Genomic DNA, 19,724 nt, shown 5'->3' with positions numbered 1-19,724 from the left:
TAAACTTTCATTTACAGAGACGTGAAACTCACCGAGTGGTCAGGGGTGTTCACTGATATGCTCACACAAATCGCTGCAAAAGATGCTTTCCAACAGGTGTTTTACCATTCGTTGTAAAACTGTGGACCTATTTTTCCAAACGCCTCACACCCGTACATTCTTCCGTTGAGAGCTTGAATAATAGACACTCCAGTCCAGTTTCCGGCGGCGGAGTAATCCCGTACCTCACACATCCAATACAAGTCAATGGAGTTGGACAAAAACTACGATAAAACCTGTTGGAAAGCATCTTTTACAGCGATTTTTGTGTGAGCATATCAGTGAACACCCCTGACCACTTGGTGAGTTTCACGTCTTTGTAAACGAAAGTTTAATGCGTTTTAGGAAGGATTCTTCCAGTGCACCTATGCAGCCATTGTGGAGGTGGGGGGGAAAGCGAAAGAAACCAAAATTCTCGGGCCAGCAGCATGTGTTCAAATTTTAATCTTAACCGCTCTATTTCATCAGAAACGATCTGAAAACAGGGCTTTAAGTGTAAAATACCGAACTTGTCATTTAAAGGGATACTTCACCTCTGGAAAGATGAATGTGTATTTAAAAATGGGTCATTTATGTAGTAGAAATGTGAAATTATTTTTGAATTTGGAGCCTTAGACTGAGAAAAGCCAGAAAATGTATTTTTGGCTCATGTGGATGAAAGACAACAACTCCCAGAATGCACTTGCTTCGCTGCTCTACTAGGCCACTCCCAAGCCACGCCTACCAGTTAGAGAGCAGTTGTAAACAACAAAGCTAAGCTACTAACATTAGTCTCCGTGAGTCTGCCCGGGTTTTTGAGATCGCACAAAATGTCCGGGATTCGGCTTTTGCGTTCTACAGTCGCCATTCATTGTGTTTACTGTGGCGAGCAGGACGAGGCTGAGGGCCGTGGGAGAACGACGCGAGGCCGGTGGCATGATTACTGATGACCGACACCTGTGAGACGCACTGGTCTCGTATCTCTCACGGAGGAGCGGATATTTTCTTAGCAATGGTAAAACGCACATCAACCGATCACGCCACCGGCCTCGCGTCGTTCTCCCGCGGCCCTAGCCTCGTCCTGCTCGCCACAGTAAACATGATGAATGGCGACTGTAGAACGCAAAAGCGGTGGTGTGATTACTGATGAGCGCCTGTGAGACGCACCGGTCACTGATCTGTGATAGGTCTGTTAGCGCATTAGGTCCAACCCCCTATGGGCGGGTTTGAAAGGGTGGGAACTAGTGCTTGTAGTCTCAACAGAAATCCCCCCTCTTACACTTCCTCCGACAATGACGCAAAATGACGATTTTTGCGTCATTGTGGGAGGAAGTGTAAGAGGTAAATACGGATTTCTCCCGTCTCAGGGGAAAATGAGAGAGTGTTGCACGACCATTCAATAGTATGACTGGGTTTCTAACAATGCAAAGCTTAATGCAAATGGGTGGAGTGTTCCTTTAACCCAGTAGTCAAGAATGCCAGAGGGCATGTCTCACTGCGGTATGTATAAACTGCCTTTATTATCTGTGAAAATATTTGGTCTTGAATGATAATTGTAAGTTACATAAATACTTATTTCTTGGAATAAATGTATTAATGCTGATAATTGGTGCGTTTCCAATTCCAAACTTTTGGAAGGCACGGTAACATTTTTGAGAGGAGCTAAACAACACATACTACAATACGCAGGTAGCATAACAGTGTGATATAATGTGTTGTTGCTGCATCCTCTGAGTTATTGATGTATATTACAAACCTCACAGAAAGATGGACAGGCCTTCATGAATTATTCAAGAATTAGTATGCCCACTCACAACCTGTGCTTTTCAGCTTCAAAATAGAAATAGGTCAAGATGGTGACGGGCAAAAGCAGCACAACAACATTTCTTTAGAGGGAAGGAAAACACAATGCGTAAACGTAGAGGATCAAGGTTTCATGAAACTAAATTTATGTTGTGTGACCATGCCATTCCCACCCGATGCAGTCAGAAATGGTTTTGTTAGTCTTCTTGAAGGCAGAAATAGACCTAGACGGAGCTTGTGAAGTGAGACGGACCAGAGAGAAATCAAAAGCCTTTTTGATAGAGGTCACCTAACCACCTGTGCAGCTTTGATTGACAGTTCTGACTGCTTAGCAATTTACTGTGGAGACGTGAAGCTGTACATGCACAAATCATAGTTTCATGGTCCGAGTCAGAGAGACACTCACCAAACAAATTGCTGGAGTGGCCTTGCTTCGAGACGGGACGCAGCTCGTTGGAGCCCCAGGCGTAACGCTTGTAATTGTCCCAAGCGAACTGCATCATCTGAGGAGAGAGTGACAGATGAAGAGGTTACCTTTTGGTTCATTTCCATGTTGCAAAGGTAAACATCACAAAAATTACAGAAATAATTTTTGCAAACACAACTGAATCACGGTTCAATGAATATGTCAATAACTAACATACTAGGCACTGGGCTAATCAAGGATCAATATCATTAATTAATTTGATTAAATCAAAAGTTGAAATACTTAATGGATCCACTTCGGCACAAGTGAGCAGTGCAGAAGCACTTAATTAATGGAGGGAAACCTCAATGCTTGCATGCCTTGGGTATGATTAACTGGATAAAAATGGGTTGCTGGAACATGGTATTTTAGGTCCTATACACAGTTTGTAAATTAGCAACAAATGAAACATTGATACAAATTAAAATGACAATCGATTCCCCATCTCTCATAACATTCTAAAGTGAAATAGCTGATATGATAAATAGCAATATATTTAGAACTCATTACACAAAAATACAAACAGAAAAAAAAAAAAAAAAAAAAAAGTATACATTTCTTTAGGGAAGTCAAACTAAAAATGGCGTACTTGTTGAATCCGCTTATTCAAACACACATATTGAAAACATACACACAGCAGTTTTAAAACAAATCACTAAAATCTTAGACCACAAACAAATTAGAATATATCTGCACATGCTCGATACAATAAAAAGTCACCGTACGAGACAAAACACAAGTAAAAATGGCATTTCCCATTTGAGTCATGAAACACATTATTGTGGTATAAAACTGTTAATTTATATATGAAATATGTTCATATTTTGGATTTGAATTTTGAAGCCAACCTCACAGGATTTTTCCATGCACTACAGCACAGGTGTCAAACTCAGTTCCTGGAGGGCCACAGCCCTACACAGTTTTGTTCCAACCCTGCTTCAACACACACACACCTGCAGTTTTCAAATAAGCCTGAAGGACTTGATTAGCTGATCAGGTGTGTTTAATTAGGGTTGAAGCTAAACTCTGCAGGGCTGTGGCCCTCCAGGAACTGAGTTTGACACCCCTGCACTACAGCAATGTCTTATAATTATTCATGAGACTGCATGACCACATCCTATGAGAAGGTCCTGCTTCATTATTATACATGATATTTTCCTAATACCAGCGTTTTAAAAACTCTAGCACTTCACTGCTACCATGCTGAAGCGTGGATCACGAGAGTCTGTTTGCATGCTTTCCCCATCGATGCTGACAAAGCTACAGGTTTTCAATCAATGATTGACTACTTTGACATTTAATATGGGAGAGTTTTTTTATATTTATGGAGATGTGGACTGTGAACGGATCGAACCACTTGTAAATAAATGTTGCATAATAGTGATTAAAAATGCAAAGTACATTCACATTTGTCAATGCAAAATAAAGACGTTAACTGTTCCACATATTTGTGTAATATAAAATGTGCATTTGTGCAATGTGTTTGAAGCTTACGAAACATTTCTAAGAACCTCTGAAACTCCATTAAAGCAATTTACTTTTGTTAGATTTATAAAACTGCACAAGAAACTAAGGAAAAGAGCAAACAAAAATTGTGTAAATTGCTGTATAGATCAATATTTCAACACACACACAGAAAAAAAAAAAAAGCAGCAAAACATTACAAGATGCCCTTTCAAAGTTTTCTTTTCACTCCGTTTGGCCAAATAAACATTTTCTTTGTATTTTTGTTTCCTTAAAGCAATTATTTCTTTAGTTGGAAGAGGGGAAAAGCAGCTGCAGAATTTATTAATGATGTATGCCGTGTTGAGGAAACAAAGATAAGCAGAACTCATTATTCACTGTGACAGGATGGCGCTGATGATCCCAGAGAAACAGTGATTGGAGAAGGATGAAATGTCCTCAGTAATTTTTTCTCCATTAAATAATCTACTTCCAGCTCATTCATTCTAAAACTCACAAGAGAGTGTTTTTAGACCAGTCTTCGCACTCCCCAGGGGTGCCAGTTAGCAGGGCAAGAGAAACAGACCTGCTGTTCTCCCCGGAGAGCGTCAGACAGCACCAAAGAGACGAAAAAATAAAAAAAAACTCTTGACACACACACTCTTCTGCCTGGATAAAGTCATTTGCAGCCTAGCCACAGTCTTTGAACAAAATCAGATCAGTTTATCAACTGCTGGCCTAACTTTTAAGTGTGTCCTAATCATATAACCCTTAGCTTTCAAAGATAGCCAACTCAACACCAAGGACACTGATTGAAAAAGATAAGATGAAAGAAGTGAAAACAAAAGTCTTTAGCTCCAGGCTGGAGATAAGCAGATAGACAAAGCTGTCCTGCAGGCCTCCCAACTGGTTGGGAAGATGAACACAAGCTGTATTTATTCTTCCCAGTGCTTCCTGCAACACTGTTCAGAAGAATTGCTGCGCTGCTGAATCTACAGCCCACAGCAAAAATAAATATTTTGGTTTATTATGAGATTTGAGTCTGAATTGAAGTGACCATAAAACTGCATCTACTGCGTTGTCCTTTCTAGTTGCATGATGCTATATGCAAACTTAAATGTTAAAAGTTAAAAAATAAGTATTTTACTTAAAAAAAAAAAAAAAAAAAAAAGCCCTCAAACAATAAATATAAATTCCGAAACAACAAATGAACAACGTCAGGGTTGCCAGATTGTCAAACGTACAGAATACAGCTATTTATCTAGATCTTTATTGCTAAACAATCAACCTCAGCTTGGAAACAACTGACCGAAACTTGGAAACAAGTGCCGCGCCAGGGACGTTAAATTGCGTTCGAGAGAGAGAGAGAGAGAGAGAGAGAGAGAGAGAGAGAGAGAGAGAGAGAGAGAGAGAGAGAGAGAGAGAGAGAGAGAGAGAGAGAGAGAGAGAGAGAGAGAGAGAGAGAGAGAGAGAGAGAGAGAGAGAGAGAGAGAGAGAGAGAGAGAGAGAGAGACATTCTCAACGACGATTGGCTGAGAAGACGTAACATGAGATGAGATGGAAGACATGCGCAACAACACGTTCTCCGCACAATCATGACAGTAGACGTAGGATCCACAGCTAGATCAATGAGTATAGAAGCCCTATCATTACAACAACCATCATTTGAAGCGTCAAAATTCTGAAATTATCGTACATTATAGGATTTTTTTTCATTATTGATCGTACAGAGGTCAAAATGATCGTACAAATACGATAATTCTGGAGACACTGATACTGGCACTCCTCATTATAGGCGCACATACTTTTAAAACAAGACAATGATTATCTAGTCCACAAGTCAGTTTAGTTACAACTCTGCAATAAAGCAAGATGGAAAGCAATGTATTGACACTGACATTGACTATTGATTTATAGGCTATATTGATACTTTGCAGTCACGTGATATCTGGCGGGCAACAAACGCGGTTAGTGCATCCAATCGCACAACAACTATCTGGCATGTCGTGTACACCTCAAAACACCAACTTTTGTATATTAAAACTGGCAACGTCCTGGCAAGATCCTTGATTAGTTTACTGGTTTTCGTTGCTAGAGAATGACGTTCTTGCCCGCCAGCCAGTACAACTGACGTCACGTGCAAAGTATCAATTGCATTTAAAATGTTGATTGGCTGGACATACTGGTCAATATGGATGCACATCCCTCATTAAATAATAACCATCAAGTATCAAGTATTGCTTTTATCATTTATCATTTTAAAACACAGTGACATGCTATGGCAAGCCATTTTAGCTTTTATTCATTCACAGGATGCATTTTTTATATCAATAATTACATTTGTACTATTTAAAATGTGAATTCTTGATATTAAGAACGTACTTTTTCTAGTAACAATGTTTATTTCTGATATCAGGAATTACATTTTCATTCGTACTAGTTTAAGGAGGGAGGATTGTAGTGGGAGTACTGGGGTGTCAGGTGTGACTGTGTGGCAATGGCAAATGGTTTACATGACTCATGGGTCAGGTAGGAGAATTTTGCTTAGGGCCCCAGGGAGGTCAGGATCGGCTCTAATTGTGCGAGAGACTTAAGATTGTCTACAACCTAAATCAGTTTAAAGCCAAACACAGATTCTGCTTTATTGAAATTGCTTTTTCGAGAAGATTTTAATACCTGCAAATTCTAATATGTCCAGAGTAATCCTATCATGGATGTGCCTGCCATCTGTCTGCAGCGCTCTGGCTGACCGATTACCATCGCTCAGACGGCAGCGGGCGCCAGTGACGTCAACGGGCAACAAGGTTATGGCCCACATGTGATTACTGCGGTGGTGGCGCTCAAAGGTTCGGGTCACAGGACCTCAGACAACTTTCAGAGGCTGAAGCACGAGCAGAGGGGAAGCGTGAGAGGTCTGGCTGTCCGGGGACCGATGCCGAGTGGCTTCTGTCAGATGAGCGGAGAGGACAGGTGCCATATGAACCTGGTGAGGATGCTTGAAACGATTTCAGCAAGCTTTCGCCTTGCTCTTCCCCTCACACAGTTCTGAGAGGACTTTTACGCAGCCTGGCTGATAATACACCCCATGGGCTGCCAAACAGATCAAAGCTCTGGGGCATGTTCTCGCTCCTAGAGGACCATCTCTTTCTGAGAATATGCTGAAAACAAGAGTGATGAGACAAACAGACAGACAGTATGCGCCTAAGAAAACTGATTAAAATCAATATTGATAAAAAAAAAAAATCATGTCCATATTGCACAGCCCTAATACGTAGCCTATATAAAACAAAACAAAAAAAAAAAATTTAATTGCCATCATGGGGATAAGATAATACTGAAATTGTAATTTCAAACTTTTAGGTGTGCGTGTGTGTGTGCGTGTGTGTGCGTGTGTAAAACCAACACATTTTTATAAAGATTAACTCATTATAGATTAACCTTTCTAATCAAAAAGGTGGTTGTTGAACAACCATTTTGATGTCCGTTCCCCCCTTCCAATCTTGTAGACTGGCATTATGTTCCATTTGCAGTGCGGAAATGACTCCGGCTTCCTGCCTTGAGGGAAATGGAGAGGAAGTGGGGTTGGCATAGGAGGCTAAAGAGGGGTAAACGGGATCCATCAAGGGATCTGAAAAAAAGAAGGTTTTAGGTCAAACAGAAAGAGAGAGAGAGAGAGAGAGAGAGAGAGAAAGAAAAGGAAAATGGACTGCGTGATCTTGGCAAAATGAAATGGCAGCAAAAATGTGCTTTTGTATTCTGGACCCTATAAAGGTGAAGAAAAAGAGAGAGACAGAACCCTGCAATCTGTACGCTAGCAGATGCACGAACAGTCGGTTCTGAAATAAATGTCAGCGCTTGGTAAAATGTATCACACATCTCCCACCCTCCATATACAGTCACTACTTCATTCTGCCTTTTATCTTCTACATGTTCATTTTAAGCTCTCCCACTCAGTTACTTTCTATTGCAACAGCTGCCCTCAAACACTGCAAATTCAGCCCCTCCTACCGTACCCGCCTGCCCATTCCTAAACCCTTCATCCCTCATCGTAACACCCCTTAATATACCTCTTTTTTCTCCCTCACACCACGAGGGACCAGTTTATGCTGACTGTGCTTTTTGCCCTGCTAAAGAACAAGACGTTTAAGACTTCAAAACAACAAGTTCAGAGTCATGGATCGGTGTTGGTTCCCAGAACTAGCATTGACAGTTTCACGGTTTCCCTGGAACTGTGCACAGCTATGCGTGGATGCACAGGGTGTTTGTTTAAAAGCATCCAGTCGGATCAATGCCACATTGAGTCTGGTTAATGTTTATTGACATAAGACTCAAGGCAGAGAGAGGGGATCCAACCGAAACTCTAAGACAATAGACCTTATGCGCCAGAGAAACGAGGGCACCGCCATCTTTAGAATATTGTCTTTGAACTTCCGTTTTTGCGGTCGCTCTGTATATTTCTATGGCATTGCTGTCCAGGAGTAATTAGCTTTTGAAGTGGATTTACTTAAAGTAAAGTTAACGAAAGTTATCATGAGGATTGTAATGTTTAAAGCAGATGTCTTAACAGATGTCAGTAGACCGGGAAGATTTTAAAACGAGCCGTTCATTCATAAATACGCAAGATCGCTGTGAAAATACAGACCGGAAGTCAAGACAACGAGCGCAGCGCTGAAAAGGGGCGGGGCTACATAAGGTTTATAAGATGCATCAAAAACTAGAGGAAATTTAACATGCAAAATTAAAATAATAATAATACATTTCTGCAGAACATTTTAAAATTCTATTAAATTTATACAATTTAAAATATTTAATGTATATACTATTTAAATCTTAAATATATATATATATATATATTTACATATACATACATATTTATTTATTTATTTATTTATTTTTATTATTTTTTATTTTATTTTTTATTATTATTATTATTAATAATATTATTATTATTAATAATATATAATAAATGTGATATTTCTTATAAAATATAAGCAATATCACACTCTATATCAGCATCGCTGTAATTCGGCTGTAGGCAATCACAACATGCTGATATAGAGCCATATCACACAGCTACAAGTGTGATATTGTGTTCACACAAGTTCGACGGCACAAGTGTGTAAATAAATGAGAAACAATGACGGAGTGTCTTTTAAAACCCTGTTTTGTGCAGAACTACTTCCTTCTGCCATGGATTCAAATCTCAAGTTAACAGTTTAACAGTTGAGCCCAAGCCTCCGTTACTAATTCTTAACACTTTAGAACTAGTAATGGAAGAACGCTTCATTGAAGCTTATTGTATTATGAGAGACAATATATGTGGTATATACTTTGATAATATAATATAATATAATATAATATAATATAATATAATATAATATAATATAATATAATATAATATAATATAATATAATATAATATAATATAATATAATATAATATAATATAATATAATATAATACTCAAGCTCATTGATTGGAACACATCAAATCCAATCTGACGCTAGTTGAAAAGGTCTAGTTGAAAATGTATAACAAATATGTCAAGACATCTGAAATGCAAATCAGATCCAAAATTGACATTGAATTTTTTTTGAAAATGATTCACTCCCAATATCTTTATCAGGGATGAAATTCAGATAGATGCTATTTATTTTAATTCAATTAATGAAATTAATAGAATGTGTTTATTTCATTAAAAAAAATTCAATCGACAGCCATACTAAAACTAAAAACCCAAATCACTTCTCAGAGTTTGTGAAAGTGCCATGTGGATGTCATTAAGATGGATGTCTTCTCATTACAGAATCTGACAACAAGGCATCTGTCTTCCTCAACCGTCCGCACAATCAAAACTGCCGAGCACATTAGGTAAACCCGTTTAGCATAAAAATCTAATCAGACCCACCTGGGCATCAAGCCTGGCTTTGAGAAATCTATTCAAGCTAAGCTGAACACAAAATCATCAACTCAGTTTCATCTTAAAAGGATCCTCTGCTTTTACTATCACTACTTTAGATGTAACATTTCACTGCAACTCATTTGACTTGCAAGCGAAATAACCAGCCATATCAAATGACTTAGCGCATATCAATTGATTAATTCAAGCGTTTGCAAGCTGAATCTAGGCAAATCCAAGTCAATGATACGGGCTAAGGCATTATCCTCTGCTTTCAAACCCCAGAAAAGGTTTTGGTAACTTAATTACAACCACCAGAGTCACAAGAGAGAATCAGAGGGATTGCATGTCTGCTACTGAGAGAATTAGGATTACAAACTGGAGTCTGTCTCCTCCTCTGCCCGGTCGTACATTCTCAGTCGCAGATTCTTCAGCAGCTTATCACTTGGTAAGATCTTCATCCCTTCTCTCAACACGCGCAATCTGTTCCCAGCAGGCATGCGACTTTACTCTCATTTACAACTCATTGTTTACTGCCTTGGTGGTGCTGTGTTTGAAACTCATACATGGCTGTGGCAGCTTGATGACAGGAATCAATGAACATCATGATGCGTCCATTCATTGCCTGGTGGAACTTACCAAAATGGGCTCTGAAGAGGCCAGAAATATCTGTATGCACTCTTTATGGAAAAGATATTGAGAGATAATGACATGCAAGAACACCTATTACCTCTATCCTTCACAAGAAAGCATATTACTCATTCCCCAGCCAACACCACGTCTGGCCTTGGCAGCTGTCACCGAGAAGGGAAGAACAATGGGGTTTTAAAAAAAAAAAAAAAAAAAAAAAAAAAACCCCGGACCTTGGAAAATGAGAATAGGAGAAAAGAATAGGAAACATGATTGTGTGAGTAAGGTAAACAGACAAAAACTAACCCAGATCTGAAACAGAAAGGTGTGGGCCTGCTTCTTGTTTAGGCAAGACAAAGTGAGAAGGTACCTGTCAAAATGAGACCGTTTACTTGACCTCAGGGCCTGAGAGGTCCAGGCGTACTGCTGAGAGACTGACCAACAGAAAACCCTGCCTGCGGTGTACTGGAAACAGGAACATTTATTTAAGTTTTTTTTAATCTTTATAGGATATTAGATTGTGAAGATAAATGTCTAAACACAGGCAGGGGTTTGAAAACATATTGATGCCACGGACGGCAAAACATGTTGATCCAGCTGTGAGGGACTCCCTTCATAAAACATAAAAGCAGCTATAAATGTTCGTGCATTTCTAACGGAAGCAAGCTAGTAAGATCTGTGAGTGTAAACCTCACTCCCCTGGCCTCAGGAGGTGCACTAGCAACTGACGCTAGCGGCTGCAATCTTTAGCGTCCTTTTTAGCGCACCCGCCGCAGACGGCGATTTGAATACTGCTTGGAGCGGGTCGAGTAGCATCAGTTACATATGGTGCCGTGACCCGGATAGGAGTGAGTGTAACGGAAACAAGCCAGTAAGAGCTGTGCGTGTAAACCTCACTCCCCTGGCCTCAAGAGGCGCGCTAGCGACTAATGCTTGAGACAGCCGGTTTTTGTTAGTGCGCTAGGAGCGGGGCGAGTAGGACTGGTTACACAGTCATATTTATTCATTGAAAAATAAAAATTATAAAAGTACCATTCAAAAGCTTAGGGCAAGATTATTTTTGAAGGAATCTAAAAATCAACCTCAAGTGACCGTAAAGACTTACATTGTTACAAAAAATCTAATTCAAATAAATACTAGCCTATCTTTTTAACTTCATTAAAACTTTTTTTTAAAAACTGAAAAAAATGTATCAATGCTTCCACAAAAATATTAACCACCACAACCGTTTTCAACATTGATAATACTAAGAAATGTTTCTTGAGCAGCAAATCAGCATATTAGAATGATTTCTGAAGGATCACGTGACACTGAAGACTGTCACTATCTTTTATCCTACCTAAGATGTATAAACCTGAATAGAAACTAAACTATGCGCGTCAAGCTTTATCCATGGATGTTATCATCATTGGCCATAACAAATGATAAGAAATGCAGTCACAGAAGTATTTTTGCAGAATACGCAATGATTCTTTAATAGGCTCTATGCACGATCGCTTCCGCGTTTTGTCTCCATTGAGTTAATGTAAAAACACAAACCAACATATTCGTACCACATACCAACGCATACCAACAGCATCATTGATTCTTAATGTGAGTGACGACATGCTGACTGTTCCAAGATGGCGGGCGGGCTGACGTGTCTGGAGCGGTTGAATGTGGCATCTATGTATACACTTACTATGAACAAGTCACCTTCACAGTGAGGACATTATGAATGACATTATGAGTGAAACAGACATTTTTACTGATTTTCTCATTTTCCAGAAAAGCAGACAAGGTGAGGGATTGTGCAGCGGAGATTTAGTATTCAGTAGGGAGCCCTCATAAGTAGATGACAAGGCAAATTTGATAAGAATGTCCATAACTACCTAGTCAGCAGCAGAGAGTTCACACAGCAGGAAGGACAGGATAAGCGTCTTTAGACCTTAAATGCATTTTTAATACATGTATGCAGCGTTGCCTTTAAACATTAGTAAACTGTCTCCTGCCTGTGCAAAATCCTTAAGTGACTGATAATCTTATGATATTTAGTTGTTGTTTTGAATCATTTTTGCAAAAGATTTGACAGGCTTCCAGGGAAAAGCTGGATGCCTTCTAAACCGTTTGCATGTAAATGTTAGCATCTAGCTAAATTCAAGCTTACATTTATATATTTATAAACTGCTGTGGCAGATTTGGCTGTGCATTCATCATCATTTAACAAAAATGAACTCAAAAGAGAACCATCACGAATGCCTCATCTGTGATACGGGGGGGTTGTGGGTAATAAGAGTTCAAAACATTTCAATAATCCACAGTAAACATCACCATTTTGGCACACTATTTTTGCTGTACTATAATTAGGGACACAGTAATCCTAATCTCGCATACTATGCAGGAAGGATACGGCAAACTCCAGTAAAGTATTAATTGTTCACTACAAAAAACTAAAACTATAAACTAAGACTATATTTCAGTAATTGAAAAGGCTGAAATAAAATAAAATATTTATTATATGAAAAACTTCAATGAAAACTAGAAACGTTGCATTGGCAGCTAACTTTAATTACTAAAAATAGAAATTAAATAAAACTAAATTAAAGCTAAATTAGGAATACTTAAAAACAAACAAAAAAAAAATAAAAAAAAGTTAATTCAAAATGTAAATAAATAATAAAATGGTATACATAATGGTAAAATAAAAAGATCCAGCCACAGCCTCAAAGAACTGTCCATTAATAAACAAAGAAAATAAGCCTCTACTACACAGGTATTGATGAGAATTGAATTAGCAAAGGATGTATCACTTTTTATCTCACGTTAGCTTATCTCTTCCTCAGATGACCTTTACAGCTGCAGCATATGTTGTGTGAAAGGACAGAATGAAAATTAGGCACATGTTGACTGAAGGTTCAGTTACACAAACAAACGGGATGACACAGCAATGCATTCATGCACACACACAAGGCACGCACACACAAAAACCCCATTATGTACGTGACAGCTTGCAACAGGAAGCCACAAGTTAGCATGTTTGCACACAGCCTAAAGGAAGAGAAGGAAAACAGCGCTCATAAGCAGCCAACTCAGTCTCATATTGCATGTCAAACATTCAATATAAACACAGAGAAGTCATTAGAATTACAACCTCAGGCTGCAGTGTGAGCGTGCGCACACAGACTAATCATTGATTCTACTCAACGCTAATTATCTCAGTGACTTTGATAGACGCTCCTCCGTTTTGAGCAGTGTTGAGCAGATTCGGACTAACTTAAAGGAATAGTTCACTTCAAAATGGAAATTCTGTCATCATTTACTCACCCTCAAGTTGTTTTAAACCTCTATGAATTTCTTTCTTCTGCTGAACACAAAGGAAGATGTTTTGAAGAATGCCAGTAACCAGCCATTTGATGGTTGTAAAAAAATGTATAATAAATAGTAAAAAATAGATAGTAAAAAAAAAATTTAAAAAAAAAAAATCTATTTGGTTACCGACATTCTTCAAAATATCTTCTTTTGTGTTCAGCAGAATAAAGAAATTCATACAGGTTTGAAACAACTTGAGGGTGAGTAAATGATAACAGTATTTTCCTTTAGAAGTGAACTAATCCTTTAAACACACCTGATTGGCCATTGCGTTCACGTGCTCAACAGATAGGTTATGTCTTTGGTTACAAAGCATGACACTGCAAAAACACGTTGGTGATAAAAAGATTAATTTTGTTGGACGCCAAAATATTTTCACTGCAGGAAAAACCCTGTTCATAAATATGTTAATTATAAATTAATTAGTAAGTAATTAGTTAGGATTTAATTGCTTTTTTTATCTCTTACTCAGATGACCTTTATAGCTGAAGCTTATGTTGGGTGAAAGGATAAAATGGAAATTAGGCAAATGTTGACTAACGTTTCAGTTTTATAAACAAACTTAATTAAAAAAATAATTAATTCTGAAATATAAATGAATAAATATTTTCCATTCTGGAAAATTCCAGAAAATTAAAATCCATAAGCTGGATCTAAGGACGAAGCCTCCAAATGAAGCACGGGCACAATGCTGTAATTAGCTGACAGTTTAGATTCTGTCACGCCTGTAATTTCACTTCCCCTTACGGCACCAGGAATGGTAATGAAAACAGCAGTAGTAATGCCACTTCAACAGCAAATCTCAAACATGTGAGAATGCAATTATGCTAACATTGCAGGCTACGGGTGTCAGGGTGAAAATGATGTCATTCACATAACGGCTGTTTCTGAAATAACAGTCATGCTGTACTGAAACAGAAGATGAAATGCCTTCTCTGACAGGCCTAGAGGCTGAAGCAGTCAGGAGCTTGTTGTGTTTCAATCAGCCGGCTTCCTTCGAGATACAACCGGTTAAACTTCCACCTTTGACCAGGCATAACTCGGGAGCCAAGCCGACTTAAGGCTCCAGACTCCCGGTGTGGCCCAGAGTATGGAGCCCCAACTCAGCTTGGCTTCCGAGATACACCCGGTCAAACTTCCAGCTTGACTCCAGCTACAACTCCAGTCAAGCCGACTTAAGGCGCCAGACCATCGGCCACTAACACCTACCCATCCCACCCAGGGCTCTAATCAAACATTAGCAAAAGGATTTTTTTTTTTATATATACTTCTGTCACTGAATATGATGTTTTGCTTCTTTAAAATCAATTAATTTGTATATTTTGTCAATCAATGATGATGTGGGCTTAAATGGTGCCAACGTACCAATTTAGCCCATGCCAGACTTCTGACTTTATTCCTAAATTATCTTAATTTTATATTCTAAAATGTACATCAACTAAATAGGCCTAATACATTTTCAAATGAGAGATAAATCTTGCATTTTAACAAATTCTTTTTCTTATAAACTATGTCAATATCTATGAAAAAAACCTAGACTTAGATTTTGGTGGGCTTAATAGGTACAATTACCCTATTCGTTAAGCTATTTTAGTGAGGTCTTTTGATTACATGAGATATTATTTCAGTAAGTTACAGTTTTTTTAACATACCGAATAGATACTATTGGTTGCTGATTTTTGGTGAATCACTAGAAGAGAAGATGAGTTGGAGGGATTGCTTCCCAGCTAATGGATCAGTCCATGCTGGATCTCAGGATATTTCACTGTTAAATTGAGTAATTAGGGGTGAACGTTATGAATTGCTGTGGCATGTGAAAAAAAATAAATAAAAAAAAATAAATAAAAATCTGCCGTGTGATACCGCTGCACATTATCAGCATAATGAAGGCCAATCACAGACTGCCAAGTGAAGCTCCACAGGTTAATGACCCGATGTATGCATTTGTGTGCATAAGCAAAACACCTGAAATAGACACCACGAGCAACAATAAAACAAATTCAGTGGTGAAACAGTAACAGCCCACGCCCCAACGCATAAGAAGCACCTGCAGACGGCATGCCAAAGAACAGGTGCGGCTCAAGTGGGTGGACATGTGCTTCCTTGGCACAGGAGCTATGGCTAGCCTGGCTCACGCTACCACACATGCCCTCTATCTCCCTCTCAAGCACACAAAGCCATTGATCCACTGCCAAAACCCACTCTCCAGAGACAACCCAGGCCCACAGCTGAAAACAGGGAGGCAGAGTTAAGTTACAGCCATTTGCCTGGCTCTCCGAATGAGAGTGGAACCGTGGCGGCCGGCCAGCGGCGTGCCGCGATGTGCGTCCTCCTCTGGTACCAACCTATTCAAAAGGTTCCAATAAAACAGTTTCTCAAATTGTGGGATGAATGGACAAATTTATGTCTGAAAAGAAGTGTGGCGTCTAGGGATGTCAAATGATCTAAGTGTGGCGAATGGAAAGATGCACTGCTTGGTGAAAAAGCTTAAGGGCTTTCGCACCGGAGGAACCGTTTCATAGTTCCTAGAACTATTGGCGGAAGTACCCGGTTTTTGCCGTGTTCGCACCACAGAAACTAGGAACGATTTTAGTTTTAGGAACTCTATTTGGAGGAGCTAATTTAGCTCCTACTTCAGAGTAGGGTCTAACCCAGCACTATAGGAACTACCAGTGTCATTAGTGTACGCTGATTGGCCGAACTCAAGCGAAACACACAGATTGTAGCCTATATATTTACTCCAGAAACTAACTCTACGAACATGGAAAACAGTGATAGATGGGCCTCTTAACCTTTACACTAAGGAGAAAACTAGTGGTCGACCGATATGGGATTTTTAATGGCCGATGCCGATATTGAGAAAGCAATCTGGCCGATTGGCCGATATGAGGCCGATACAATACATGTGAATACAGTAAATGAGAGACATGAATATTGGTGAAACTAAATGAACATTTATTGTACATACTATTTATGCAAAATTCTTTTTGCAATAAAAAATATTTACTAAGAAATTAAAATGTAAACAAAAAGGTAAGGTAACACTTCAATAAATAAAGTTTTAGTGCAACTAAAACTATTTATTTGTAACCTGCAGTAAGCAGCAGTCATTTTTTCAGTCACATAAATAATTACTGCTGCTTACTGCAGGTTACAACAAATAACATTTATCATTAATGAACCAATCTAAAGAATATAATGACAAAATAGTATGTGAGATTACATACATTTTATGTACAACATAGTTAAATATAAATCTCACATAGTTTATTTACACTATTTACTTTAAAATAGTTTAAATAGTTCAACCTTTTTTTAAGGTTGTTTTACTTCAAGTATATTTAAATAATAATGATTTATGTGTTTAGTTTTGCTTGTGTGTTTCTTTAAAAAGTTGCAAGCCGTCACATGTATTTGCATGACATACATGAACATATGATAATGTATACTACACACGATATTACGCCAATCATGGATAAATAAATACAGTAGATAGTGAATAACATTTTCAAGGATTTATTTTTAAATGTAATATTATTACATCGTGTTCTCTTCTCATCCACCTCACGCGACCAACTGATCTGTAATGAACGCGACCCAGCTTTTCCGTGCACGCGAGTCCGTTGGAAAACAGCGTCTAGTTTAAATGTAACCCGAGAACAACGCGCGTATCTGAGGAACAGCCAGTCACAGGATTTTTGACTGTTTGTGAGGTAAAATGTTTTCAGTTGTGTTTGAATTCGTTTATATCACATCTGTGACCCCCACTGGAGCTACCGCTGGGCTGCGGATCTGACATATCATGGTACTGTTTGAATAGACTCTGCTGCACGCCGGAGTGTTTTTGTGTGTAACACAATGTAGCGTCAGGTTAGAAAGCGAATGCGAATGGTCATTTACTGTGTCTGTCAGATGTCTGCTTCACTTCTGAGTGGCTTGTTTTACGGTGCTGGGCGGAGCAGAGCGAGTGTATTCAGTTCATTCACGCTGCTCTGTTCGCGTCAGTGGAAAAAAGCGCTAATGCACAGTCACAAACTGTTTTGAAATATATCGGCCAAACGGAAAGATTTATCGGCCGATGCCGATATCTAAAAAATTCCAAATATCGGCCGATATATCGGCCTCGGCGATATATCGGTCGACCACTAGAGAAAACCCAACACAACTTTGAGGAGACCAAGCAAAACATGATTATGTATTTCTGCTAAGCCAGCATCACTGGACATCAACCACACGGCATGTGCTCATACCTTTTCATATACCGTCTACTTTGTAACAGTTCTATTTAAGGCCCTGTTTACACGAGAACGCTCGCGGGTGAAAACGTGAAAATATTTTATCAGATGTGCCTTTCGTTTAGACGGCGACGGCGTTTTTGGGGCTTAAAAACGCAAAAGTGAAACCACCCTCCAGAGTGGAAATCTTAAAAACACTCCACCGTCGCGTTCCCGTCTTAACGGTAAAAAACGCAAAAGTCTGCTAGACAGTGAAGGCACCGATCAGTACTTCACATTGCCATCTAGCCGCCTGGAGAGCACACTACATTGAATTTCACACACTTTTGCATCACCATATGCACGCAGATTTCCCCCACATAACGCTCGTCTAAACGCAGAATAAAAAGTGATCACTTTTGCGTTTTCCCTTCAGATCGTTTCCGTGTAAACGTAGCCTAATAATGTGTTAGACAGATCACAAACTAATGAACACGTGTGCTCAGGCTCTAGCTGGCATTCTCAGCGCCGTCACAATAAAGATCCGTCACGCCGTCAAAATAAAAGTCATAACAACAAGCGTGGTCACTTCAGAGTTACTGGCGGTGCGAATGCAACCAGGAAAATATTCCTAGGGGAACTATTAGCTCTTGGCGGAACCACCCTGGTGGCTAGTTCCTAGAACTAACTACCCGGTGTGAAAGCCCCTCTTGTCATGGTTGCAAACACGGTCAGTTTGTCTTAAGTGAACGCAAACAAGTACATTTTAAAATCTGATTTGTTAAAATATCAGATATGTGCATTAGAGACATGAAAAAAGATCTTTCATTGTTCTTGGCAGCATTAATGTAGTAGGTTTAGTAAGCCCTCTACAATCAAATATAACATATAGCCTAGGCCTAAATAAATAAAAAGGTACAGTTAATTGTAACTTGACAGTAAGGATATTACTCTGATGGCCAGATTTTTCTTGCACTGCCAACATTTTCACCAGCCTCGCCACAAATCATTCAACAGTCACATTTCTAATGTAGCTCCATAAACGAATGTAATGTTTTAATGGCAGTGCAGCAGTGTTCTGAAAAGGCAAGAGACCGTATTGTAACTAATAATCATGCAGTGAAGACTATGCTAAATTAAGTCGTTTTATTGAACATTTGATTAAATTGCATTATTTTCATCCTCTGAATGTTTACTTGAATACTAAGTGCACAGTTTACTTCATTTGCATCTTTATTATACTGTTATTAATTTGTTTCTTTGCACATTTTATTACTGACTGACGTGACTGCGTACTTGTCTTGAATAATTACTTCAAGCAATATTTACCCAAAGACTGGTTCAGTCAAATAAGAAAATGGTGTTATGTGTTTCAAAACGTTCTTTCACGTGGAACACAAAAGCAGAATAATGTAATAGATGCTCTTTTTCAAGCAATTACAGTGAATGGAAATGGAAACTTGAGAAAACTTCAAAAACAGATAAGATGAATCCTACTGGATCAACAGGTTCATTGAAAATATCCTACTCAAAAAAAAAGATTTACTCATGAATCAGACATTGCAACTTCTCTAATAAACATGCCAAGTAGAGCAAGTCAAGATTTCACAGCTTAAATTTCAGTCTGTTCCTCAGATAAAGCTATCATATGGCTTAAAAAGACTTGGGAAAAATAGTGCAAATGGTCATATGGACTACTTTTATGATTTTAAGCAAGACAGTCAATCAGGTCCGAAACTTCATAAGGGTGAGCGAGTACATTTTTAGACAAACCATTACTTTAATAAATATGAGACTTAGTATTGTATTAGTATTGTGCATGTAACGGAGATCATGCCCTACCCAGCATCATTAAGCCACGTTCATAAAGCATTAAAAAAGGCATATTATGTTTTGATCACAATT

At 38.7% G+C, this 19,724-nt stretch overlaps 1 protein-coding gene across 1 annotated transcript in view; it reads right to left on the bottom strand.

Moving 5' to 3' along the window:
* The window catches only part of man1a1 (mannosidase, alpha, class 1A, member 1), a 107,430-nt gene that overhangs the window by 79,165 nt on the left and 8,541 nt on the right, over positions 1-19,724 (bottom strand). Inside the window, exon 2 of the mRNA XM_079889371.1 lies at positions 2,228-2,324. Within this exon, the coding sequence (XP_079745497.1) occupies positions 2,228-2,324 (97 nt within the window). The remainder of the gene's footprint in view (positions 1-2,227; positions 2,325-19,724) is intronic.

Source organism: Squalius cephalus (genome assembly GCF_949319135.1).
Source record: "Squalius cephalus genome assembly, chromosome: 12".
Classification (NCBI taxonomy): domain Eukaryota; kingdom Metazoa; phylum Chordata; class Actinopteri; order Cypriniformes; family Leuciscidae; genus Squalius; species Squalius cephalus.
This window is presented reverse-complemented; position numbering and strand designations above follow the sequence as displayed.